The sequence below is a fragment of the Cydia splendana genome, chromosome Z, assembly GCF_910591565.1.
Source record: "Cydia splendana chromosome Z, ilCydSple1.2, whole genome shotgun sequence".
Lineage (NCBI taxonomy): Eukaryota > Metazoa > Arthropoda > Insecta > Lepidoptera > Tortricidae > Cydia > Cydia splendana.
The window spans coordinates 14,196,640-14,223,801 of NC_085987.1; the positions used below are offsets into that span (position 1 = coordinate 14,196,640).

Sequence of the window (27,162 nt, forward strand, 5' to 3'; positions counted from 1 at the left end):
TTCCACGAACATGACATATACATACAGACAGACTACGAGTATCTACGGTTTGCGGTTAATTTTTTCTGCCGCAAACGAATGAATTAACATACCTATAGATATATTTGATCTGTTTCTGTGATGCCATTAGAGAACAGTACGTCTACCATCAGTTTTTACATTGACATACATATACGCTCACGTCTACGTAACTTACTTTCTATGCATCTCGCTCGTACTCGCATATTAGTGCAAGCGAGATGTACAGAAAGTAAATTACGTAGACGTGAGCGTTATGTCAATGTCAAAACTGATGGTAGAGGCTCAGGACTACTCTACTATTGATGTGTCTGTACCATAGGTACTTACCTTAACCTAGGGTTTAAAATAATAGGTTGAAGGTTCTGTGACCCCATGTTTAAAAAGAATTTACACATCCAGCTAGCTGGTCTGTTACCGTGGACGCGGGTTATTTATACATATAGTCAAATACGAAATGTGAACATGGCAGTGTCCAGATTCCTTGGGTTCTTGTATGTTTGCCTGTTTGGCTTCCGCTGGGCAGAATCGATAATCGTTGGCACCAGGGATGTTGCGAACATCCGCATCCGCATCCGCAACCGCGGAACTTCCGCATTATTTTCAACATCCGCATCTGCATCCGCATCCGCATAAAATCGATGCGGAGCTTATGCGGATGCGGATGTCGAACAAGTCGGTACAGGAACATCTTAGCGCCGGCTTAAGTGGTAATTTCGTCATTACCTATAACGAAATCGTCTAGATCCAGAAAAGTCGGCCAATTTACTGTTTATTAAATATAACGCACCTATATTCTTGCTCAAATACTAAAAGTTTCGTTTTTTTTTAATAAAAAAATACTAAAAGTGTAATATTTGACGTTTTCTAAGTACCTAATCTTGACATCCGCATCCGCATCCGCATCCGCGGATGTGAGCCATTAAATATCCGCATCCGCATCCGCGGATGTCAAAAAATCTACATCCGCAACATCCCTGGTTGGCACGTTGGCAAATAGCGAATGTCCCATCGCCTAGGGCCTGTAGATATAACTTTAACATATACCTAGGCATTGAACCCGCGTTGGGTATACAGGATCGGGGCAATAACAAATATCCACATGACTTTTACTGTATTATCTCTGTGTTATGTACTTGTTTTGTGCAATAAAGTGTTTACTACTACTATTACTAAATACTACTTTTCGTTCCCGTTATCATTCCGATACATTTTTACTTTTCTGTTGGCATTAGGGTTGCCAACCGTACTATATTATATAGTATTGTACTATATTTTGGCTCTCTGTACTATATACTTTGGAAAAATATATAGTACGCTAAAATACTATATTTCCGATTAAACGTATATTACACTCATGTTTAGTATTTTATCTAAAAGTACTATATTTTTTTTAAATGTACTATATTTTTGATGCCATATTCTGGAAAATACTATATTCCACCAAAAAAAAGTTGGCAACCCTAGTTGGCATTAAGAGGGCAGGGGAGCTGATTTGAGAATTTTAGGTGATTTCCTTCGTGCTAACGAGGGCGACTAGTAAAATTAGTGTGATAAGGACAGGACAACTGCAACTTAGGCGAAAATCCCGCGTAAAAATCTTATAAATCGTGGTTGTGTACAATTCGTACTCGACTGTTTCGTATCGTAACGATTTTTTAATGTATGTAAGTAAATGTTTATTAAATCAAATTAAATTATATGTATCGAACTGTTTTGTTTTATTGGGCTAAATTATACTTACCAGTTTATTCTTTTCGTTGGGGCCTAGTCAACTAGGCCGTTTTTCCTATGTTTGATTGAAGTGCTCTAGCTCTAAAAAAACAAAAATATTAAAGCAATCCGAAACAGACATTGATAATATTAATTTGTGTTGAAAAAATCATAGCTCTAGGGTCAAAAACCTCGGAGGAGAGTCGAGTACCTAAGTTTCTAGGGAGAAATTACCGCTCCCCTATCCTCTGTCACCTTGGCTACGCCAACAGAGCTGGCTACCCTAAGAAAAAAATAAGCTCACTGTCTAAAGATATTTTAGACAGTGAGCCGTAATTAAGGGCCAGCTTCAAAACTAACGACTATCGTGGCGGCCTTAAACCTAAAGGGGTCCACTGATTAACAGTCCGCCGGACGATAACGGCCTGTCAGTTGTTCGGAACTGTCAAAATTTTGTTCTAACTGACAGGCCGATACCGTCCGGCGGACTGTTAATCAGTGGGCCCCTTAAGACACACGGTCCAGCTTGAAGTCTTTCAAGAGTAGGATGGAAATGCAGCTAAAAGCTAAAGTGAGGAAGTAATATAGATATTAAAGTAATAGATAGGTACTATATTCCATTAATATTGATATACATATATGACCACATAACTCTAGTGCTACGAGGCGCACTTGCGGTTGATGCAATTGCAGCTTCGCTTCCGAGAAGGCAATCAGCGCTCGCAGGGCAACTGCAATATGTGGTCAGATACCTACTGTGTGCCGTCTGTCGGTCGGTCATTGCAAAAATTGCGCAGGCTGTCGCGGAACACGATCAGTTCTTGTTTTAGAACCCGTTTAGGTCATGCTTGTTTATGTCGTCGAACCTACTCTTATGTATCTACCTAAATAACCCACCTACCTTACCGTGGGGCGATTTTTGAATTTCTATCGCTCGATTTCGTCACTCGAAAATCGGTGGAACCCGACGAAATGCTAATTTTTTAAATACGAGCGATAGAAATTTGGAATCGAGTGATATTGACCACTCGTTTTCAATTCTATTAGTAGAATTTGAATGCCTAGTAGTGGAGATATTATTGAACGAAATACACGAAATCGAGCGGTCGAAATTCAAAAATCGGCCCCCTGTTTTAAAATGTAGTTCACAAATAAAAAATACAAAAACACTGCAGCTATGCAATCACGACATTTTGTCGTGAGGGTAGTAGGACGTAAATTGTATTTGGTCAAGAATTCAAGATATAAATTACATACATATTACCAAACTTAGCGTTATTTTCGTTGCTTGCAACACACCTATTGCTGTTTATTGTTTCATACTGTATGGCATTCAGTCGCGTACCTACCTATATTATCCACCGATATATTTATTGTAAATTTAAATTTGAAATGTAAAGATAATGTTTTTGATATATTTTACTAAATCGTAATTCTTGTGAATGTTATTTAATAGATTTTAGGACATAGTATTAGCCTACGAAGGTTATTTATTTGCATAAAAACGGAACCGAAACGTACACATAGGTAATACCTATTAAATAACCTGGAGGCGATTTTTGAATTTCGATCGCTTGATTTCGTCACTCGAAAATCGGTGGAAAACGGCGAAATGCTAATTTTTGAAAAACGAATGACATAAATTTGGAATCGATTGGTACTGACCACTCGTTTTCAATTATATCAGTAGAATTTATTATTGAACTTGTATTGAACGAAATACACGAAATCGAGCGGTCGAAATTCAAAAATCGGCCCCCTGTAGGTACTGAAATGACTAAAGGGAATCGTTTAGAGTCTTTAGTATAAATACCGATGGATAGATGAAATTCAAAGACAAGTCAGTAGAAACATTTCAGTGCATATATACAGTACCTTCAGAAATGCTCTGGAAATGATCCAAAACCCAAGCTTCTCTGGCTTGATTAAAAACCTCGTCGAATAATATTTTTAGTAATATTAATTCCATGAATTAATTTATTCTATTTGATCTAAATACGCTTATGCCGTATTTAAATGGAACAACTCATTTCTAGGAGTGTATTGGTCAATAACTCTCATATTTCAGTTCTTAATTAAATGTCAAGTTAAATTAATAATTGTAATTTGTAGTGCCCTTACAGGGTTTCATAGCTATCCAATATACACATTTAACACCTAATGTTACCTTACCTATGAAAGCAATAAATGATTACTGATTAATGATTACTGATACCAATGCATAGTTTCGGTTTTCCCTACCTGTTCCCACAAGTGACACTGATTGTTGCACGAGGTTAGGTTTAGGACTTAGGACTCGCAACATCCTGGGGCCTTACCAAATTAAGGACCAAGTTTAGGTCCTAAACAGAATCGCAATAAGAACATCATGGAAAGGCCCCTGTTATCGTAACATTCGTAACAAGCAAAATCACAGAGCCACTGCTAAGAATTGTTCATACTCGTACGAGTATGACACCTGGGTGCGTACTGTATGAATAACTAAATATTACCTATTCATTCATGGCTAAGTACGTTACAGAGTTCATGTGGGTTAAACCGCAACTAGTCATTGTTCGGTCAGCAAGTATAGAAATAAATATGTGTCCCGATATATTATGTGGCCACTTTGACCGTCACTATCTATCTATATGATGCTGACTATATAATGCCTATACATGTAATGTATGTATATTCAACCTACATATAACCCGTGTAGAAGACTTTTTTCTTATAAGAGTCGCATCATTTGATCAATCGGTAACGTCCACTTCTGGACAAAGGCCTCCGTCGAGGATTTTAACAACGGTCGGTTGTGTGCATCCCTCATCCAACGGTTACTTGCTATACCTACTGTAATTAGACCAGATTGTCTTGTATTATTTGTGCCTTTCCCAATGCCTTTCCGCATTGCTGTTCCCGATAGGAACTTATATGGGCTCTGAAGTGTTATATTTGGAATACAAGTATTTTAATAAAACAAATGTATGTAGGTACCTATTTGCTGTTTCGTGTACTCGTAAATTCAAGTGTCAAGGTACTGGTAGATTATCGCCTCGGACTCGCTTAACGGTGTGTTTTTATTGCGCTGATGTCATTATTTTAACAGTAATCTGGTAATCCTTATCAATCAAAAAAATATCTCATTCGCGCGAAGTGATGTGGTTGTAGAGCGTACCTTGGACGGAGAGGTGTGACATAGTATTTTGTGAAATTCCATGGGAACGGGAATCACGCAGGAAAATCTGAGTAATAAGCCTTATTAACTTCCTTTGTTACTTAAGTACATAGGTACCTCATACTTTTTAACCTCAGTGTGTGTGTGTGTGTGTGTGTGTGTGTGTTTGTGCCTCCCGGGTGAACCGATTTGGATGCGGTAGGTTTTCTAGCAATGGTTCTTATCTTAGACATTTTATTTAGGTAAGGTGCAGGGGGGCAATTTAGACTGCGGGCTAATTTAATCTAATCGAAATATCTTCCATGTTTTACATTATTAACTAGAATCACACACAACAAATATTTTTCGCTATCTGGACATATATGGCACTCTAGTTAATAATGTACGAAGATATTTCGATTACTTTAAATTATCCCGCAGTGTAATGTGGCCCCCTTCATTATATTATTTGATCATTGTTTATTTTTGCAATAAACTTTAAAAGGAAGTGGATGCACCTTCGACTTTTAGGTCAATTGATTTCAAACACAGATACCTATGTACTAATAATCGCTCCTGTTTCGTGCAGGTGTCCGGTGGCATGCTGCTGCTGGTGGTGGTGGCGGCGGTGGTGGCGGGTTGCGCGCGCGCCGCCGCCGCCGCGGACCTCTGCTCGCTGCACCTCATCCCCTCCAACACCACCTACATGCAGTTCACCAAGGAACCGGTCCCGCTCGAGTACGGCTTCCAGGGCCAGTTTAAAAGCATCCACTGCTGCGTTAAAGGATACCGAAGCATTGAATGGTGAGCACTTGCTTGTAATTTTTTATTATTTATTATATTTATTTCCTTTGATTTCACGGGCCTTTAAATCCCGGTCTTTTGATAGGCTTGCGTGGGGATATACATCCAACACGTAGAGGCCCTTTGGAGAGCTTTAATGTCATGTGGAACGCCTGCTGGAACCCGTTCACAGGCGCAACAATAGACACCCATGAACCGGTCGCAGCAGGCATTGGGACTATTGTACATTATTATTATTATTTTACATATATTAGCTAGTATATCCTCGTATATATTGCATGTATGGATGGCAACAACGTTGTGGGCATAATTAATAAATAATTATTTCGATAATAACATCAATTTCGCCCATGGACTGTTAAGTGAGCGTTTTCCAAAAAAAGTGTACATTTCATTCATGTCTTCAAAATATTGACTACTTGGGCTCATTTTACTCAGACTCATTTGTACATTCACGCCTCATACATGAAAAAATGTGGCCAAAAATTTTGTATGAAAATTTTTTTTTCCAGTGCACACGTTCATACAAATAAAAAAAATTCATACAAGAATGTGACGATCTGGAATGGAAATCTTTGGACACATTTTTTCATGTATGAGGCGTGAATGTACAAATGATTCTGAGTAAAATGAGCCCAAGAAGTCAATATTTTGAAGACATGAATGAAATGTACACTTTTTTTGGAAAACGCGCAAGTAGGTACCTTCTGGGTATCGATAGTATCCATTTATACAATGCAAACTCGATTTTGTAAACAAAGTAAACGCAAACTATTTGGGTCATATAGGTACCTACATTGTATACTATGGTTAACTCATTCACGTCTTTCCTGTAGACATCGCAAAGTTAAGAGAAACAAAAGCAACATTTTAGTAAGTACCCAGGTCGTTAAGACTGATTCTCAAGAAAGTGGCATCGACTGGTGAAAGATAATGAAATTTATTTTTTTATTTTTTTTACTTTTAAGAATGAAAAATATGTTTTACTACTTCAAGTACCCCAAATTTTCAAAAGGGAACGGAAAATGAAGAAGTTATTTTCAAGACTTACAATAACCTATACATTGAACACAGGTTAAAGTTAAGCAGGTTACAGTGAAAAATACATTCATTTTTATTTTTTCCCTTGAACTGATAATAATACGAATGTCTCACTTTCAGCATAGATGAATATACCCTCATACAATATAAAAATGATATTATTACATTAGGCCCCATACCAAATACTTAAAATAATCGAGACAAGTTAAAGTTAACATTCCGTTATAAAATCCCAGATGTCTGCCTTTAACCACTTGTCTCTACGAAATTACGACACTTGGGTCATGATGGTACCCTACGGTGGTTAGCTTGATACTTATCTAATATTTTGCCATAGTTATGATCTAAATCAATTTTTCTGTGTATGAGTCAGATGCAATACCGCGCATGTACAGGTTGGTACAGGTTAACAGTGAAAATATCCTCGGACAAACTTCGTGCGTGAATATTGTTGTAAAAAAATATATATAAGGCCTGTGCAAAGTACATTTTAAAAGGTATTGTTTATGTTATTATATAGCATGATACTTACTTTATTTACATAAATTGATGCTTATAAAATCTAAAGAACCAAAACTGGAAGAACGATGCTTTTGGACAAGACGGGTTACAGTGAAAAGTGCTACTTTTTATTTTTTATAAATATAAGTATTAAATTTAAATAAAAATAATGACTTGGCCTCGATAAACATTGTTTTAGTTTATCTAGATACATTTTTGTTTCATATGAAAAAGAGCAAATAAAGATACATTCAATTCAAAAACTCGATGACAGGTTAAGATGCCACTATTTTGAGAATGACTTTTGATGTTTTGTCCACAGACGGGGCATTTTTCTAAAATGATTTTGACCCATTTATATTTTAACGAAATGAATACATCTAACGCAAAATCGTCGTTTCCCAACATAAAGGCAAAATATAGGATGACTCACGCTAGACCGGGCCATGCGCAGGCGGAGGCGTAGGGGAGGTAGGGGACCATTGGACAGTCGGGAGGCTCGGGCACCCCCTTGGAAATCGTCCAAATTTAGAAGGGGGTGCCCGAGCCTCCCGACTGCCCAATGGTCCCCTAATTCCCCTACTCCGACATGTCATTTTCTATGACGGGTGATCGGTGATCACGTGGTGCTTTCCACAGCACAAAACGAAGCGCCGGAAGCTTCGGCCCGGCCCCGGCCCGGTCTAGCGTGGATAATCCTTAAAGGTACAGCCCAATACTAAATATGTACTCTCCCAAACGAGAATAGAAGAAACAAATTTTTGTTCTGCGTGTGAAAGTAATAGTTAAGTACCTACCTAATTGTGTATGACCCGATGTAAGTTGGATACCTACTAAAAAGTCGCGAACTTTGATTAGGTTAACCTCAATTTAAGCATTGTAAGTGGTATGTATTGTTACAAACCAATCTCTACTGGTAGAGATTAGTGATGTTGTATTAGAGTAATTAACTAGAGTATTTATACTATTTATTTGATAACAGTCTTTTTATTAGGGTTCTGTACGCAAAGGGTAAAAACAAGACCCCTATTAAATACTAAGACTCCACTGTCCGTCTGTCTGTCACCAGGCTGTATCTCATGGACCGTGATAGCTAGTTAGTTGAAATTTTCCCAAATGATGTATTTCTGTTGCCGCTATAACAACAAATACTAAAGAGTATGGAACCCTCGATGGGCGAGTCTGACTCGCACTTGTCCGGTTTTTTTTTATAAATGGCCATGTACATATAGCCTTACCAGCGTGTTTTATTTTCATTATCTGCAACGTTAGACTTGCGGAGAGCCATTCCGATGATTAGATATGACGTATTCGGCAGATGTATGGCGCGGTAATAAGTGCGAGCAGTTCTCGGAAGGAGCCCGCTGCGAGCGCCGCCGCGCCCGTCATATCCACATACTTGTATACCTACTTGTAGGTAGCTACCGATAATAATCCGCAGATGTATTTATTATGCACATTCCCGTACGTAGTGTCCGGGCTGACCCACGTTTTGTTTTCTACATACGTAGAATATAGTAATAAATATATATTTTCTACATCTACAGGCTGATTCATGAGACGTGAGCAGAACTAATCCTGCGCACTCAGTAACTGATAATTGATCGATCACCGGCGTATTTAGGTGAAACAACCACATTTTTTCCTATTTTTTAACTTTTTGGTGAGGGCAAATTTAATTCTCTACAATCATGGTCACCCTACAAGACCTAATTAATAAACAGTGATCGTACATTTTCCAGCGTTTTTGGTGCACGAAGTGTTGTTAACGGAATTGGTATAAATAATTTCAACCCTAATGATTAATTAGCGTTTATTACGTTGATATTAACCTTAATTTACCATTTCAATTGAAATTATCTATACCAATTCCGTTAACACCACGCGAATCGATTTGGTGCAGCGGAGTGGTGTTAACGGAATTGGTATAAATAATTTCAACCCTAATGATTAATTAGCGTTAATTACGTTAATATTAACCTTAATTTACCATTTCAGTTGAAATTATCTATACCAATTCCGTTAACGCCACTCTGCTGCACCAAAAATGCTGGAAAATGTACGATCACTGTTAATAAACACGCGGCGCGCTCATTCTTTCTTCCGTGTTAATAAACATAAAACCTCTGTAACCGTAATGGCAGCGTTTTGATTACGAAGAAAATAAACTGTCAAACTTGAGTGAGATACGAGTTTTCAAAAGTAACCAGACCGTGATGACAGTGATGACAGTATTCTTATTCTAGGGTGACCATGCATGTCGTAAATAAATTAATAACTTTTTTTTTCAACTCGACTAGAAAATTAACGTTTACCTCACTAATACTGATACGAAGCAGTTGCTTATAATTTACGAAATGCGCAGTGTTAGTCCTGCTCACGTCTCCTGAATCACCCTGTATAAATATAGTAGCTAGCTTCTGCCCGCGACTTCGTCTGTGTAGAGTAGAGTGATTCATTTAATTTCATTTATTTCAGCATATATAAGCATTAGTGTTATACCATAGCGCTTACATACGTGACTAGTATCAAATCAAATCATCAAATAACATTAAACATCGTAAAATTTATAAACACACCAAATTAATTCAATAGAAATTCCATAATAATGTCTACTATAAAATCTAGCATAATAATAAATTGTGATGATGATGATGGATGTGTCCTAATAGTTATAGGTACAGATAACAAAAAAATCTGTATAAATTCCAGGGAGTTTTGCTATTCTTATAAATGTACATACCTACATGTATTTATATATGTACAGTAAGCACGTTGGCTACCCCCCATACTACTACATCCACAGTATTGCTCCCACCCCCAATAGAAATTTAAGTGAGCTTTTGGTACCACCGGTGATGCTCATGGCAGGCAACGTGTTAAGTACTGCAAACGCTGTTGAACTTTACAATAAAATAAAACAAATAATAGACACAACATTTAACATTATATATAATACTGGTGACCCGCCCTGGCTTCGCACGGGTTACACAAAACCTTAACAAATTATACACTTAAACCTTCCTCAAGCATCACTCTATTGATAGGTGAAAACCGCACGAAAATCTAGTAGTTTTTGAGTTTATCGCGCACATACATACACACAAACAGACAGACGCGGCGGGGGACTTTGTTTTACAAGGTGTAGTGATTTCTTTACATCCAGCAGTTTCGTAGGATACCACCTCTCTACCTACTCTAGACAAGTAGACACAAGGGCGCATGTGATATCAGTAGCAGCCCGCCGCCGCCTCCACGTCAACAGATTATCACTACACCTTATAAAATCAAGTCCCCCGCCGCGTCTGTCTGTTTGTGTGTGTTGTATGTTCGCGATAAAGTCAAAAACGACCGAACGGATTTTCATGCGGTTTTCACCTATCGATAGAGTGATTCTTGAGCAAGGTTTAAGGGTATAATTTGTTAACCCGTGCGAAGCCGGGGCGGATAGCTAGTATATGTATATTATTGAGTACCGTAAAATCACCAGGCTTTTTGGATGTCATAGTTGAATTTTCATAGTAGAGACCGAGTTCAGGGAATATAACCAATTAACTGGAACGCCAATCAAACAAGGCAGCTCAATACGATAGGCGAGGCAGTTTTTTATCCTGCCGTAAAATGTACAAAATGCATACCTACTTATTAATATAGATATTCGGTGCACAATACACACCGAACATGACGCGCCCAATGCTAGGCCTGAGGGCGGAAATAGCAAATGCTCGTTCCATGACAGCATATGGTGGTAAAATATTTTATGCGAGCCTCGTCGCTAACCGAGCGATTGCAGTCGTTCATCAGCGTACGTGGTATAATATATATTTTACCTATAGTTATACAGGACATAGCCATCAATATTTAACAGGCCAGAATGCGTCCGTAAAGCAAAACAGTCGCTAACTACTCGATAACATTCGCCAATCGATTAAACGCCATCAGATGTATCGAGCGGCCAAGAGGCTCAAAAATATTTTCACATGCATTCTTCCGCCTTGACAATAGTGATGGTTACACATTTGTGAGCATCTGGGTTACTATTTATATAAGTACCTAAGTATTATGCTGTAGTAAGTGACTTAACTACGAGTACCTTAACTTCAAACGTTTACGCATGTCATAATAGTTAATAGTAGTAACTTATACTCGCGTTCGTTGCGTTACGTTATCGAATGAAATTTATACTAAAGGTTAAGGTTATAGCACGATGTAGTCGGTGGGCCGAGCGGTTGACAAAAGATGGTCGTGGCGCGGTACCGGTACCTGGCCGCGCCGGTATCTGCCAAGGTATCGCACGTCGCCGCGAACCTGTATTATGCCGGTTCCAGGAAGGCGCTTTGTTCGTCGCCGCTGCCCTTCCCTTCCTCCATGTTCCATTCGCCCCGACTCGCTACAATGAACCGGCTGCTGTGAGAACAATGAGAGTTATTACACGACGATGATGAACAGCCGTGTCAGTTTATACATATTGTGATTTACAAGCACACATATACATACATGTAGTAGCATTTAAATAAGTATGCCTGACCTGAAATCATGCATGGAAATCTGACTGTAACTCCTGATTTTTCTAGAACGTGTTTCGTATATTACACTCGTATTAATTTACTAATATTAAAATGACAGTCGTGTATATTGTGTATATGGCGACACCGTTTGATATTTAACTATTTTAATATATATCAGTGAAAGAACATGATTCAAAGTCATATGGCGTTCCAAAAATATACATGTAGGCTCAGCATGTAGGTACGAGTAATACGAGTATAGGTACGTATATATATATATTTTAATTTTTTTTCATTTTAAGGTTTAATCCTGTGTCGAAACATGGCAGTAAATTTACTGTGACTAGTAAATTTACTATGACAATAACCTTTATATACTCTATTCTCTTTGACAGAGCTTTGACACTATCGATACGTGCGCCGCACTGCCCGCACTGCACTTAGGTCGCGGTGCGGTACTGCCGTGTCACGCCAAACTCCGTTAACTCGAATTACATGAGTTACGGATAACCAGTCTAAATCGTATTAACCCTTAAATGCATGATTTTTCTTTTTGGCCGAAATTAATATATGTATCACATAATTGTTTGCCGATTCTAGTAAAAAAAATTATAACTTCGATTTTCACTGCGATATCAGTGTTAGAAGTTGAATTGGCTAAATCATATTTATGTAAATATGTAATTTTCAGTAAAAGATTTATGATTTTTTTACTACCATTAGAAAGGTACACTATTTGTGATATACCTATGATAAAGTTTTTAAATATAAAATAATTACAAACCCCGAAAACACCGTTCAAAATCATATACTTACTAAAAATTATCAACTTCTGGATTTTTCCAAGCTTTCCGACTTTTCGTCTTAAAACGAATGTAATTTCTATAAATTAAAAATATTGCGTCAATTTAACCCTTAAATCATCACCCTACTACTTGACGTTTGGTATAAAGGTGCGTTCAAGAACGTAAGCCTTTTTTTTTAATCTGTGAGCTGTCTAATGCTTTGTAGACATTTGGCAACAATATGCATTTAAGGGTTAAACACCATTAAATATATATCTTCTAAAAGAAAATTTTGAAAATCTTCATTATTTACTGAGAAAAGCATATGACTAACTCATGTAACTTCATTTTTTTGCCGATGGCGTCAGGCACAACTCAGTTAACTTGAGTTACATGACTGACACAACCAAAATATCACTATCGTTTCTTAAGTTACCGGAGTTAGGCATGACCGGCCGAGCGCTTGGTTTATACGACAACAATATTGGTAAAGTAATACGTGTTACGTCTGATCACGCGTCGGTCATGTAACTTGACTTACATGACTTCGTGTGCCCACTATAGTATGGAAGAGTTGATCATGCGGAACCATTTAATTCGAGTAAAATGAAAACTATTCAACGATAACAGCATTTGAATCTTTAAAACTTTAAACGTAATTATCAGAACGTGTCCGAGGCAGAACGGGCGCGCGCAGATGGAACAAGATAGGATATCAGGGGCCCTATTTGTCTCTGAAAGTGATAGTAGGAGCGAATACGAGAGTCGAAGTGAAGTCCTATATACTTGACACGAGAAATTAAGCCTCCCATTAAGACAAACCAGGTGTTTTAGCTTTAATTGCATGCTTTTATATGTATGATTTCATATCCTTAGATAAAAATTTAATACCTTTGCGTCGCTGAATACCTAACCCATAATATGTGGTCGTGGTTGAAACGTGAGAAACGTGGATTGGATGATGCGATCTCGATTATAACTAATTTGTATGGAATTCGGCGGCGGACCCAGAATGCGTTCAGGCGTTGTGTTGTGCCCGAGGGATTTCTCGAAATCCGGACAGAAAAAAGACTTTCAACTCATTCTTCAGCATAAAATACAAAATAAGCTATGTTATTTGGGATTCCTTAAATTTCCTTGCCTATAAGACTTATATATCTATCAGGTCTATAGTACCTCATACGCTTCAATAGTGTCAGTCCATTAGATAGGCTACTTATTATTTTATATCTCTTGTCCTTTTCTTTGTTGTCTCGTACACAACAACAAAGGCAGTTATAAGAGTACTGTTTACCTATTTCAAGACTCCTAACCTCCTTTTTTTATGGACCTTTGTTGTAGACTGTGTTCAGGCTTAAGCAATGCTCTTAAACCGTCCATCTTTGCCGTGGGGGTTAAATTAAAAGATAGCATGGACACAAAATAAAATAACGACAGAAAGCAGCCTTAGGATATTAATTAGTGACGGGTTTACTATCTAACTACCTACTAACGGTCCCTACGGACGTAATCCCTTTTTACTCTTGATACACGTTTTATGGGTGGCTACACTTCACAAATGAAAATAATTACATATATATTTTTATATACACACACATAATAAGACGCTAATAGAGAAAACATAAACACTATGCGATTTCGAAGGTACCTACATAGTTTAAAGTGTTTTTATTGCAAATTATTAGATACTCGCGATAGATATATGCATATAAAATCATATACACCTTTTTATTTTCATTTAGTATCCATCATATTCCGTCGCCGATAAGTAAGTAGGTACGTAGCTTGTTTTAATATCGGTACCTATATACCTATATAAAAATCGAATAAAAATTTTACAAAAAAAAAGAAAACCGACTTCAAAAAGGATAAAATAAAATATTATCCGTTTTTAAGTATATGCGTTACCAACTGATATGTTTGAAGTCGGTGCCACTCATTTTCAATTATATTCGTAGAATGCTTAATAAATAACTTAATAAGTGGAGGTATATTGAAGGGAGCCACACAAAATCAAGCGATCGAAATTTAATAAGAAATCGGCCCCCTGACCTAAAAATAGTGGTACCTATTATTTTGAACATATGAATCTATAACTCTATAACAAATAAGTAGGTAAAGCAATTAAAAAATATGTCGAATGCCGTCATCGTCCTACCTGAACAGGAACATCTATAAAGGAGCTCATTATTAATCGGTGTTGGGACATGGCGTTTTTTATTAAGTCCTCAGATTGACGTTTTGTATATTTTATGGCCACCTTGTTATTTGTTAAATGCCGTTGTCAAAGTCATGAACGGATTGATGATACCAAATTCTAGTAAAAAAAAAGAAAACTGACATCCCCCATTACCATTTGTTAATGTTGTAGATGACATTAAATAGTATTTTTCCATTTTAAATATTTGCGTATGATAACTACTACTGCTGTTTATAGTTTCCTAACGTAAAATTGGACATGATCAGTCATTTAAAAATTTAAAAATAATAGGTACCTTTTTTAAGAATAGAAATCAAAAAGTATAAAATATTATCTTTTTATATGCGCTGGAAACTGATATGTCTAAAGTCGGTGCCAAGCTAAATCTTAAAAGCGTCAACACACGCTTATATTTGTGGTCTATAATATGTATAGGTATGTAAATTGCTGTCTTAATCCCAAAACCGAATCAATCTAGTAATTTTTCAACTAGATGTAGATGTAGATGTGCATTTACAAAAGCTAATACTAAGAACTAAAGAGGTAATATTTACTTACCTACATCTTCTGAGGATTCTCTGAATTCCAGTAGCGTTGAGCAACGGTACCTATTAACTTCGAGTGATTCAGTTAGTACGGCGAAGACCACCGAGCCAGGCTATATCAGACTTTAGCGAATGCAACTCGATCCTTACCCAGACTCCAAAAGTATCATCAACTATATTAAACCACTTGGGCGTTTGGTAACTAATTAGAGTAATTAGATACTTTATTAGGTATGATCCACGGCCTCATTGACAACGGAACACGATAAACCATCGCCTCATTATATCTGGCCCAACACGTATCTAAGTTACCTATTCAGCTATACAGACAGCCATTCGAATTGTCATTACAATACAATACTATTTATTGCACACCTCGCACAGATTACAATACACATATGTATGGAGGAAGTTTGTAAAAAGGACTATAAAACGTTTATTAATTAGCTAAGAAAGAAATAAAAACTGTTTATGTATTTTTGCCCAAATTTGAGCACAAACCGCTGAACTGAATGAGATGATATTTGGTATGGAGATAGATTGAGGTCCGGGTCCACGTAGATGAATTCGTGGACAGAAGCAATAAAAAATTTGATTAGATAAAAGAAAACGATTTCGCAATAAGTACATAGGTATAACAATATTTTTAAATTATTACGATACTTTGCTAACGCTACGGCCCGTTTATGAAGTCGTATGAATAAGAATAATAAAACGTTTATTTAACCTTACAGTAGCTACTAGTAAGTACGTAACAATCATCGAGTCATCGACCACCGAGATCAATGTGCAGAGCATATCAAAACGACATGTCCATTGTGGTTGAAACTTATCACAAAGCGCATCACCATGCCGTGCCGTCGCATTACATAGTGGGGACGGAATCGATTTTGAGAACCGGCGAGTTGCAGTGTCTGGGCACGTCGTAATGGTCCTCATCGTGAATATGAACACGGACCTGTGTCCGTGTCCGCGTGCGCTCGCCCACGACTTTAAACCAATATTTAATCATCTTTCCGAGACCTCCGCGACAGTGAAGCATTCTCGCCGTGTAGGTACCGCACGTTCACAAACTATTCCACAATTTTTTAACTAATTTACTACGTAGCATAACGTGAAACTACTTATAAATAAATATTGGAACCTAAAATAATGTTTAACACAGAAGGAACTAAATATTGACTAATCCAATAACCAAATTTAAAAAAAAACCGGGCAAGTGCGAGTCGGACACAACGGCAAAAAAAAAACGGTCACCCATCCAAGTACTGACCCCGCCCGACGTTGCTTAACTTCGGTCAAAAATCACGTTTGTTGTATGGGAGCCCCACTTAAATCTTTATTTTATTGTGTTTTTAGTATTTGTTGTTATAGCGGCAACAGAAATACATCATCTGTGAAAATTTCAACTGCCTACCTCTCACGGTTCATGAGATACAGCCTGGTGACAGACGGACGGACGGACGGACGGACGGACGGACGGACGGACAGCGGCGTCTTAGTAATAGGGTCCCGTTTTTACCCTTTGGGTACGGAACCCTAAAAATGGACAATTCAAGGTACCCTTCATTCTAGTACCTATATTACAGTTTAGAACTACATACTAGGCTAATGACCAAGAAAATACTCCACTTGCGATTAACGTGGCATGTAAATCTGTTGAAACGTAAGACATAAACGGTACAATTATATACTTACTTCAGTTATTTAATAATGACAATGCCGTTGTTTGCAATTTACATGAGCTTTTTGTCGGTGCCGTCATTGTTCATTATAATAAGTGGTCGTCTCTGGCGGGCGGTGCACGGGAGTTATCCTAATTCAAGGCTACATGCAACCGTTTCCTTTGCTTCGGGTAACTACTACAACACTACACGCTTCGACGAAACAATAAAAGTATGATCTCCGAATACCTGTAATTTTTATGAACGCCGATGGCACACTTAAACTGGATTACGCGAATCGAGTGCTGAGTGCTGAATAAGCGATTGGATCAACTAAGACAGGTAAGTTGACATGCAATTTTCTTGCCTAATCGCCGTATAGAAAATCTAGCTCATGACATGTATTCTGAACAATAATGATTGAGTAGGTACTATCACTCGTTTTTCATATTTCATGAACGCTAAATGATGCTGGTACAGCGTACAGTACATTGTACAGAAATTCCCATGGGCACCTAGAAGGTATCGCACTGAAATGTCTCGTCATGTACGCTTTTAATATGATGAATGATATTTTTGGTCTCTACATATTTTAACTCGATTCGAGGATTCGTTATTCCGATAGCCCAGCCATACTCTAAGTGTGTTCCGCGGAACCCTAGGGTTCCGCGAAACCCCTGCAGGGGTTCCGCATGAATTATTTAGAACACTATGCTTTAGTCGCCTCGAAAAATTTTACTATGCCGCCACCGTCATTGTAGGGTTCCATCAAGTATTTCGCTTTCCAAAAGGGTTCCGTCAAAAAAAAAGATTGAGAACCGCTGCGATAGCCGATATCAATAGCAATTTTTAGAGTGTTTTTCTCACTTTTTTGCATACAACAAAAAATAAGCGATGCGATAGTTTTCAAGACCATGAGCCGTACTGATTTATAACCCTGAAAAGCAATCAATAAATCATCATTCAAATATATTAATAACTGTAACAACGTCCATCAACTTTATACAGAATCAAAGTATGTAAAATAGTGGAACACAGAAATGTAAGTAATAAGTAATACCTATATTAAAATGTTTAAAAATATATAATTCGCTGGGTATAACTAACATGGTAAATCGTATGATTACACTACTAACGCAGCAATTAGTAGCTCTGGGAAGCTTAATTGCAGTTGCTGTCGATATATGGATCGATTAGCGGGAAGATATCCATGTCTCAGATCTGACCGCGGACCGGCTCCGCGCAGTGTGCGTAGCGGACACGCACACGCGCTCCGACTTCACTATAATACACGAGACCCAAAACATCCTAGTTGTACCTACACAGCGTGTATTTAGTTAGAAATTAACTCTACATACAACGGATTGATTCCCAGAAATTAGCGCGGAATTTCTATTGATATTGACAGTTCAGCAAAAATGTGGAGTCTGCTCTCATACTCGTAAATACATAAACAACAGGCTAGCGCAACTACAACAACGCTCTTTGGTCAGCTCTATTCAGCAAAAATATCTTGGAAACATAGAACGTTTCTAGCGGTTATTTAGTGGTTACTATATTGTTTTTGCTAGATACCGAATTTTAAGCACATACTCGTACACGACAGACAGCAGTTGCGGTTTGCTGCCTCGCTCAGCGTCCCTCGCTCACATTTAGTATGCATCGCATGATATGATAAGGCATATATACCTACATATAATACTTACATTCTTCTGCACTTGCAATTTCACGTAGTGCCAACAATTGGCGGCGATCGAACAACGAATGTCAATTGAGTAGGTATTGTTATTCACACTGTCAGTAGTCTGGTAGCACCTAGCAACAGCAGTTAGAGGGCATTTTTAATAAATATGACGTTTTCAACCACAATGTACCATATTGTCGGTTGTTGGTCGTTGATTTCAAATTAAGCCTATTTGGCAATAGCGCCTTATTGACAACCGACAATAAGTACCCTTTTGGTTGAAAATGGCACAAATATTGAGATTATCGTTATAAATTTGAACGGGAAAGTACATTTCACGATAATGAACACGCGGCAATGGATATTCATATTATACACAATAAACGTGACCAGTCACGTGCCCACCCGCAGGACCTGCAGCCCCCGTACATTGACCTTTTACGTAAATAGTTTTTTAGATCATATTTCCGCGCATACTTTTCAGAATAGCTGTAAGTATATGTATCGGCAGGAATGGGATAAATTTAAATATAAATTACTTATAGTTTAGTGCAGCGGTCGGCAACCAGCGGCCCGCGAGCCTCCCTGGCTATTTTGTAGGTATGTAATATTGTCAAATGACAATGTCTGATAAAGTCATAAATATTACCAAAGTGCGGTCCGCGTCCACTTCGTTAACTGCTATATGGCCCTTGGTTGCTAAAAGGTTCCCGACCGCTGGTTTAGTGCATCAATATAGGACTATAGGTAGGTACCGTAAAACTTTGCTATACTTAATAGCAAAGATTACCACTCTAAGGAAAATTTGAATAGGTATTTCTTAAACTAATTACTTATTCTTTTTTTTTTTAATATTCTGATGAATTGATATTGAGAAGAACGTCTTATGTACATAACATATTTTTATCGGTAAAGCAACGTTATGAAATGTTGTTTTATTATGTTATGGACCAAGTGATAAATGGGGCATTTTTCATAATGCCCCATTATGAAAAATGCCCCATGGCTTCGCGCGCTGTTTGGTCACGGTTAGCCTAACACGTTCTTGCTCGCTTCGCTCGTCGTCGCATCTTTTTTTCCACTCAAGCAGAATACCGTGAAAGTTTTAATAACATATTTTTTTAGTAATTAGTAAAACTACCCCTAGTTTACTCCAAGCGACTTTGCGAAAACTATGTTTAACTAAAAGATCCCAGTTAAAACTAGTTTTTACTAAGACCTGGCAGAAAACCAGTAGTAAATACCGAAAAAGCGTTTTCTCTGAGGCGATACGGAAAACTAGTTTTAAATAGGGAAAACGCTTTTCACTTAAAACGGTCTATACTTATATGTATTTACTTATACGCTTGAGTTATCTAGTACGAATGATCACTGACCGCGGACGGACAGACATACATGGCAAAACTACAAGAGCTCCTAGTTGATAACGGAACCCTAAAAATGAGAATACAATTTAGCCACGTCGAATGTGCTCCTAAATATCACTTTCAATTCCCTCAACATGTCAACACGTATTACGCACATTATTAGCTTGTACCTATTCAATAGCTTGACGCGGTAATCGGCTTAGACCACAACCAAATTCACACCTAGGCCAGATTGCTGTTGGGCTGCGCTGGATACTATTAGCTTGTATTCTATTATGCAATAGGGCCCTGGTATTTACTAAGAAATTTATACTCGGTGTCGCTTTCAGTAATCTGTACGAGATTAAATGCTCATCATGCAAAGCTCAATGATTGATTTTAAGTGAAATTGTATATTGTGAGATAAATAAATCATATCATCATATCATTGATTATGATTTCTCCGAAGCCATTAATTTTCGCTGAAATAATGTGGATCAAATCGGTAGCTTTTAACTCTTTTAAGGTCCTCGGCATAGGCCTTCGTTTGATCCGTACTGAAAGCGACATAATTACAAACATATTATAATTATTAACATATTCGTACCTAATACGTGGATAGTCGTGGACTTTTAGCAATAGACCATCTATAGACTACCTTTTACCCTTAACTTGCCTCACCCTTTCAAATCAGTTGAGAAAAATGTGGATTGGAAAACCGTTATCAAGTAGGTACATATTTAGAATCAGGTTTTACAGATGTCGGCTGGCGCTGCGAACTGGGCGATGACGGGTTCCCAAGCCGCATCGCGGGATTCTTTGCCCATAATAGCGAGGCGCACCTGGGTGTTCCGGGACGCGCCGCGCGGGCCTGCGCTGTGTACCTACACCTCTCTTTGAACACAATGTGCACTCATGTTTGCTTTTCTATTTTCACTTATAATTTGTGTTATTTATCGAAACAGAACTTGGGAAAACGTTAAATTATGTTTTTCTATCTTTCAATATTCTTAAGTCCGCGCGTCTGAGGTAACTCTGCACCGACTTTGACGTGACAAAGTGTGGAAATGTTACTGATGAACGATAACATTGATAAGTAATTAAAGAGATAATCGTTATTAGAATCAAGTTATGCTACCTACCACTATTAGATTAGCTCACTAATAGTATCAATCTTATACCTTTTATGCATCAAAGTTATATACCGTAAAATGGTCCTACTCTTAAACTAATAAATCTATGGGTCCTACTTTGCTCCAACATTTGCTCCACTTTAAGGAATTTTTTATAATATTATTATATATATTTTTATATATATTAATAAGAAGAACATCTTATGTACTTAACCTATTTTATGGGTAAATCAACTATGAACCGTTGTTTTAATAGTTATATCTGAAGCTATGAATAAGTACCTAAGGAGCATAAGATACCCATTGTTTGGAGTATTTTTGCTCCTAAGTCCTACCTATGAAACTGACTTATTTTGCGTTGAGTATAAAAATAAATTGTTAAATACATATCATCAACCAGATACTCCGTATTCCCTCTGTGCTTTTGCGCTTTGTAGTGTCATTTAAAAAAAATACTCTTCAGCCAGTCGCCTAGCCAGACCAGACTAACGTTTAGCAAGAATAGCGGCAGTGCAGTCCGGTGGGCCCTCGTTATGTGGGTCAAAGACCGATTCGCGTCATTTCGGGGATCCAAGCAGGCGGCGGCGGCAGTATAACTGGTCACAGGATGACTTCATAGCTCTCTTTGTTGTTTAATTAACGGGCTACATATAAAGTTACTCAATTATTAAATATGCTAGTAAAACGCAAGTTCTGGATGTAGCTCAAGCTTCAGATGTCCGTCTTTTTCTAATTACACCGGGTGGGTCGTTGACAGATTTTAATAGCATGTTAGGTACATTATGCAATAAGCGAGGTATTGTAAAAGTTGTTAACAAGAGTCAATAGAAGTCAAAATGTTTTTATGAGCTCGTGTTTACATTAGGTACATACAAAGTTTTTTATCACACTTGCGAAGAAAAATTACAGATATTGTTCGGCATTGACTTAAACAGTGGCGTAGCTAGGCGTGGGCGAAGTGGGCTATCGCCCACGGCCTCGCGCCCCGGTCATGCCTTTAAGTCAACAATAAACAAAATGCTGAATTCGGCATGGCGCCACGGTTGAAAATTGTGTAATAATCTTTCTTTCTCCACACACCAGCTTGTAAAGGTACTCTTTACTTGCGTCGTCAAATCCCGAAGCTCCGTCCCACATGTCTAATCAAACCTCAGCTTTGACAAGCGGTTTTAGGAAATGTTTGACTTTTGTGTTATTGCAGTATGTAATTGAGACAATCAATCGAGGTTGGATTGGGGTATGAAAACCTGTCAGTTGATGTAATTCGTTGATATGAAGAAATAATTTTAACGATTATGAAATTATATTACCTATTTAATAATATGTATTTTTATGTTGTCGTTTAGGTTCAAAGACGGCATACCGTACCCATGGCCGGCGGGGTTGTCCAACCTCATCTTGTACCCCGAGGCGGGCAACCAGACGCTGTACGTGCGGCGCGCGTCGCGCTCCGACTCCGGCGAGTACGTCTGCCGCGTGTCCAACCAGACCCACACGCAGGACCATCTCATCACCCTGCAGATCTTCAGTAAGTACGGCATACGGTACTTGTGAGGTTCAGGTCCGACCGCATCCTGTTTCCACTTTAAAACAAACGCAAACTAAACTCCGCGTGTAGTAATATGAAGTATAAATTTTATTCGTCTGCTAAGATAAGAAAATGTACATAAATAACTATTCGTCTCGCTTTTTAACACATTGTATACTACATATTTGGTAATGCTCGTAAATCGATGGTTACCTATAAAGGTATTTGGTTTTATTTTTCATGCTATCCTTATCACTGTAGCGACCCGTAAGTACCTGTTTATAAGTATTGTTGGCGCAACATAACATAAGTACTCGTACGAAGACCGGTTGACGACACATGACGTCACACACATACGTCACGGCTCCCCGTTCCGCTTACCTACATTATTAGACTGCACCTTACAGCCGAAGCTGCTACACATATTTTATATAGATATTCAAAAACCTAAACGTTACTTGTACCTAGCTATTAAGTTAATAAATAAAGAAGAAGTACTATCCTGGAGTTTCTTCATTACCACAAGAGCTTAAATTGAGGAGTACATCGTAACTATTGAAAAGAGAAAGAGGACAAAAAAGTAGGTTCCATTTAGGGACGTTCATATACCTACTTACAAAATAAGTTATTGGTTTTAAAAATAAGCGTACCTACCTACATTTTATGAAATTGATATATAACTACCTATGAAACTAGAGTTAGACCAAGAAAAGTCTGCAGTGATTTTGATAGCCCACGCAGTGCAAGTGTTATTTTAACGTCAAACTTCTATGAAATTATGACGTATAAATAACACTTGCACTGCGTGGGCTATCAAAATCGCTGCAGACTTTTCTTTGTCTAACTTTATTAACAAGAATCCAATCCACTGACTTCGTAAATGACAGGAATTTCTTATGACTCAGATCTCTGCGGTTTATAATTGCTTATGTACATGTCACCTCATTAAACATTATGTCGTTGTTTGGTGTTCAATTTAATTATACGAACGTTTATTGAAGTGAGTGTTCGTCTATGAATACCTATCAATATTCATCCACGATGAACATCCTGCATGCATACATATTGAAAACATTGAAATTTGGCGTTGCTTTGACGTGGACCCGATGTTTTCCGTTATAAATAAATATATTCTACTTAGGGCATACTGAAAATTCCTGGAACTGGCCACTTAGAAAATCGTCTCATTTATCAGAATCCAGAAACTTTCAGTATGGCCCACGTATAATATTTTTACACAAATTGTTATTAAAGCCCGAGTAATCCGTTGCGTATTTAAGATATCTAATGTTTTGTTTTCATCCATAGGTAAAGTTACCAATGCTCCAAGAACAATGTATGTGAGCCAAGATCAGTCGGTTGAAGAGGGCGCACCTCTTCGCCTGTTCTGTGAGGCTTTGATTGGTAAGTATCACCCCGTTTTCAGCACTTGGTTGGCTACCAAAACTGAAGGTATTAATCGCCCATCGGGTGTCTAAATACTTCTACTGACTTTAAATAATGCAAATGCCATTTCAGCAAAAACATCGGTGAAATCCCACGAAAATGATGTGTACGGACCATTAGGTCCCTAATACTTATTTATAGAAATACATTAAATACATATATGTACTTACAAAAAATTTAAATCGCAGAAAGGACTCATCTGGCCGATGCAGTCAGCGATTTGAAATGGAAAAGAGTTTGGCCGAATGGGACCGAAGGGGACTTGCTGCCCACTCAAAAAGAAATAAACACATCTCGGTAAGTATGATTACGAATTGCGTCATAGCCTCAGACAATTATTAAAAACTAAGCTTAGCGAATTTACACTTAGTCTGTTGTTACTTTTCTAGAATGAAATGCAACAAAACACAATCAAATGCTCATAAACGAGATAGGTACTTACAGTAAGTACATGTAGTTATTAAATAAAGGAAATGACAGCATTTATTAGTAGAAACATCCCAATTAGTTGCTGCTGATGCGATGCTGTGAGGTGCATTCATATTGAAGCTATTCTGGTATTGCGAAACACTACAATTATTAGTACTAGCGGTTGACCAAAATCAGCTGCAAATGGTGATAAAGGTATGAAAATCGGCACGATTAATCTTTAGGCCATTTGAATCAATTTGACCCGTAGCACCAAAACAAAACAACAAACGGAAAGGAGTTATGACGTCATCTTTTTTTTGTATGGAAAATAAAAAAAAATGTTCAGAAACCTATCGTGTGTGATATTAAATGAAAGGGCATTTTGAACCGGTTTTAAAAATATATCACATTATTATATTTCCGTCACTTGCATTCAATTAAAATAAAAATAATTTTCAAAACATACCAAGTTTGGGCTCCTCCAGATACGAAACCGTTGAATTATTTTTTGTAAAATATACCTCAAGTAATACCCAATATCCTCATATCTAACCCCAAGAAATTAATTTCGAAAATATTTGTTTTAGTGTTTTTTTTTTAATTTTTTATTATTACAAATTGTGATCTATCAATCTATCAATGAAACGGCCTCCTAGCCTAGTCGATAGTGACCCTGCCTATGAAGCAGGAGGTCCCAGGTTCGAATCCTGGTAAGGGCATATATGTTGTGGGTACTAGACGACGATATATATAATATACACACATATATACAAGCCCTGGTAAGGGCATTTATTTGTGTGATGATGATGATGAACACACAAATAAGGCCGTTTCATTGATAGATTGATAGATCACAATTTGTAATAATAAAAAATTAAACGAAAATACTAAAACTAAATATTTTCGAAATTAATTTCATGGGGTTAGATATGAGGTATTACTTGAGGTATATTTTACAAAAAATAATTCAACGGTTTCGTATCTGGAGGAGCCCAAACTTGGTATATTAAGAAAATTATTTTTATTTTAATTGAATGCAAGTGACGGAAATATGATAATGTGATATATTTTTAGAACCGGCTCAAAATGCCTTTTCATTTAATACCACACACGACAGGTTTCTGAACAATTTTTTTAATTTTCCATACAAAAAAAAGATGACGTCATAACTCCTTTCCGTTTGTTGTTTTTTTTTGGTGCTATGGGTCAAATTGATTCAAATGGCCTAACGATTAATCGTGCCGATTTTCATACCTTTAACACCATTTGCAGCTGATTCCCGAATTTCAGGCTGTACCGGTATCACTAAATTTGTATCGAGTATCGAGTCAATTTGCATCGTTAAATCATTTGTCGGTCCCGGCAGCGTGCAGCGTTTCAATAGTGTATTTCACAATAAAATGATGGAGGCGATATTTGAATTCTGATCGCTCGATTTCTTCACACGAAAATCAGTGGAAAACGGCGAAATGCTAATTTTAGAAATACGAGCGATAGAAATTGGGAATCTAGTGGTATTGACCACTCGTTTTCAATTCTATTTAATAGAATTTAAATGCTTAGTAGTGGAGATATTATTGAACGAAATACTCGAAATCGAGCGGTCGAATTTCAAAAATCGGCCCCCAGTAAGCTTATACTTAGGTACTCATTTTAATAAACAGCACAAGCGAAGCGAGAAATACCGGATTTTGTATCCGACGAATAATGTAGTTTTGATTGGTTTAATTTAAGCCAATTTTTTATTTGTTGTCGAATTTTTTTATTCCTTAGATTTTGATAATATTTGGTAGATAGATAGTGATAGTGTTTTCTATTCTGTACAACATTAGTCCTATATCACCGTATGTCCTACAGAAAAATATCTGAGTTACGAAAACGTATGGTATTGTCGTAACTCAGTGGATAATAACATAAGATAATAAATTTTTTTAAGGGAACGCATTGGAATTTCGTATTTATTCCGCTCGGAATGAGGAGCTAGCTCTTCAAGCATATAAGGATATTAGGGGTTAAGCTATTCACAAAAGACATTAAAATTAATAGATATTTTTATTTTTAAAATACTATATCTGGTTCCTCGTGCAGGTATATTTTAATCATATTGTACAAATAAAGTATGTTTGTGTCAGGGAGGACGTGCCGAACATCTACGGATCGTACTTGCTGGTGGACCGCCTCTCGCCGGCCGACTACGGCAAATTCGTGTGCGTCGCGCACAGCAACAACGTGCCGGTGCGCTCATTCGTCGTCGTCAGCCCTCCCCGTAAGCACGCCTGCTCATCTTGACGCTTTTCCACTTGAGAAAAAATAACGTAGGTTTAGTAACTATTACTTACGCGTCATCACAAGGCCACACGCTTAAGGGCCGTTTTTAACCGCCTTCATTAATCGCGGTGAACGCTACATATATTTTCGAATTTTGTAAGTTTAGTACAATAGACAAAGTGGTAGAATACAAACATTTGAATTTCACGGAAAGTAGAATCGATTGACATGTTCCAAAAAAATCATGCATGTTCCCAACTGACATAAGCTGCCGTGTTCTTCTTTCTGTCATTACAAACTGAGATGGGATGGAAGGAATGGTTGTGTTTCCGTCTTCCAAAATCTAGATAAGATAATATTTTCTAGGGGGCAACTAAGTTAAACGTACCTACTGGTGCCCGACGCGGTCCCTCCGGAATCTTAAGTCATTA

The 27,162-nt window shown here is 37.6% G+C and overlaps 1 protein-coding gene across 1 annotated transcript in view; it reads left to right on the forward strand.

The window, feature by feature from the left end:
• Positions 1-27,162, forward strand: part of LOC134804423 (uncharacterized) — a 57,890-nt gene that overhangs the window by 14,617 nt on the left and 16,111 nt on the right. Inside the window, exons 2-6 of the mRNA XM_063777464.1 lie at positions 5,457-5,671; positions 22,425-22,606; positions 23,915-24,010; positions 24,241-24,349; positions 26,596-26,729. Of these exons, the coding sequence (XP_063633534.1) occupies positions 5,469-5,671; positions 22,425-22,606; positions 23,915-24,010; positions 24,241-24,349; positions 26,596-26,729 (724 nt within the window). The 5' untranslated portion in view covers positions 5,457-5,468. The remainder of the gene's footprint in view (positions 1-5,456; positions 5,672-22,424; positions 22,607-23,914; positions 24,011-24,240; positions 24,350-26,595; positions 26,730-27,162) is intronic.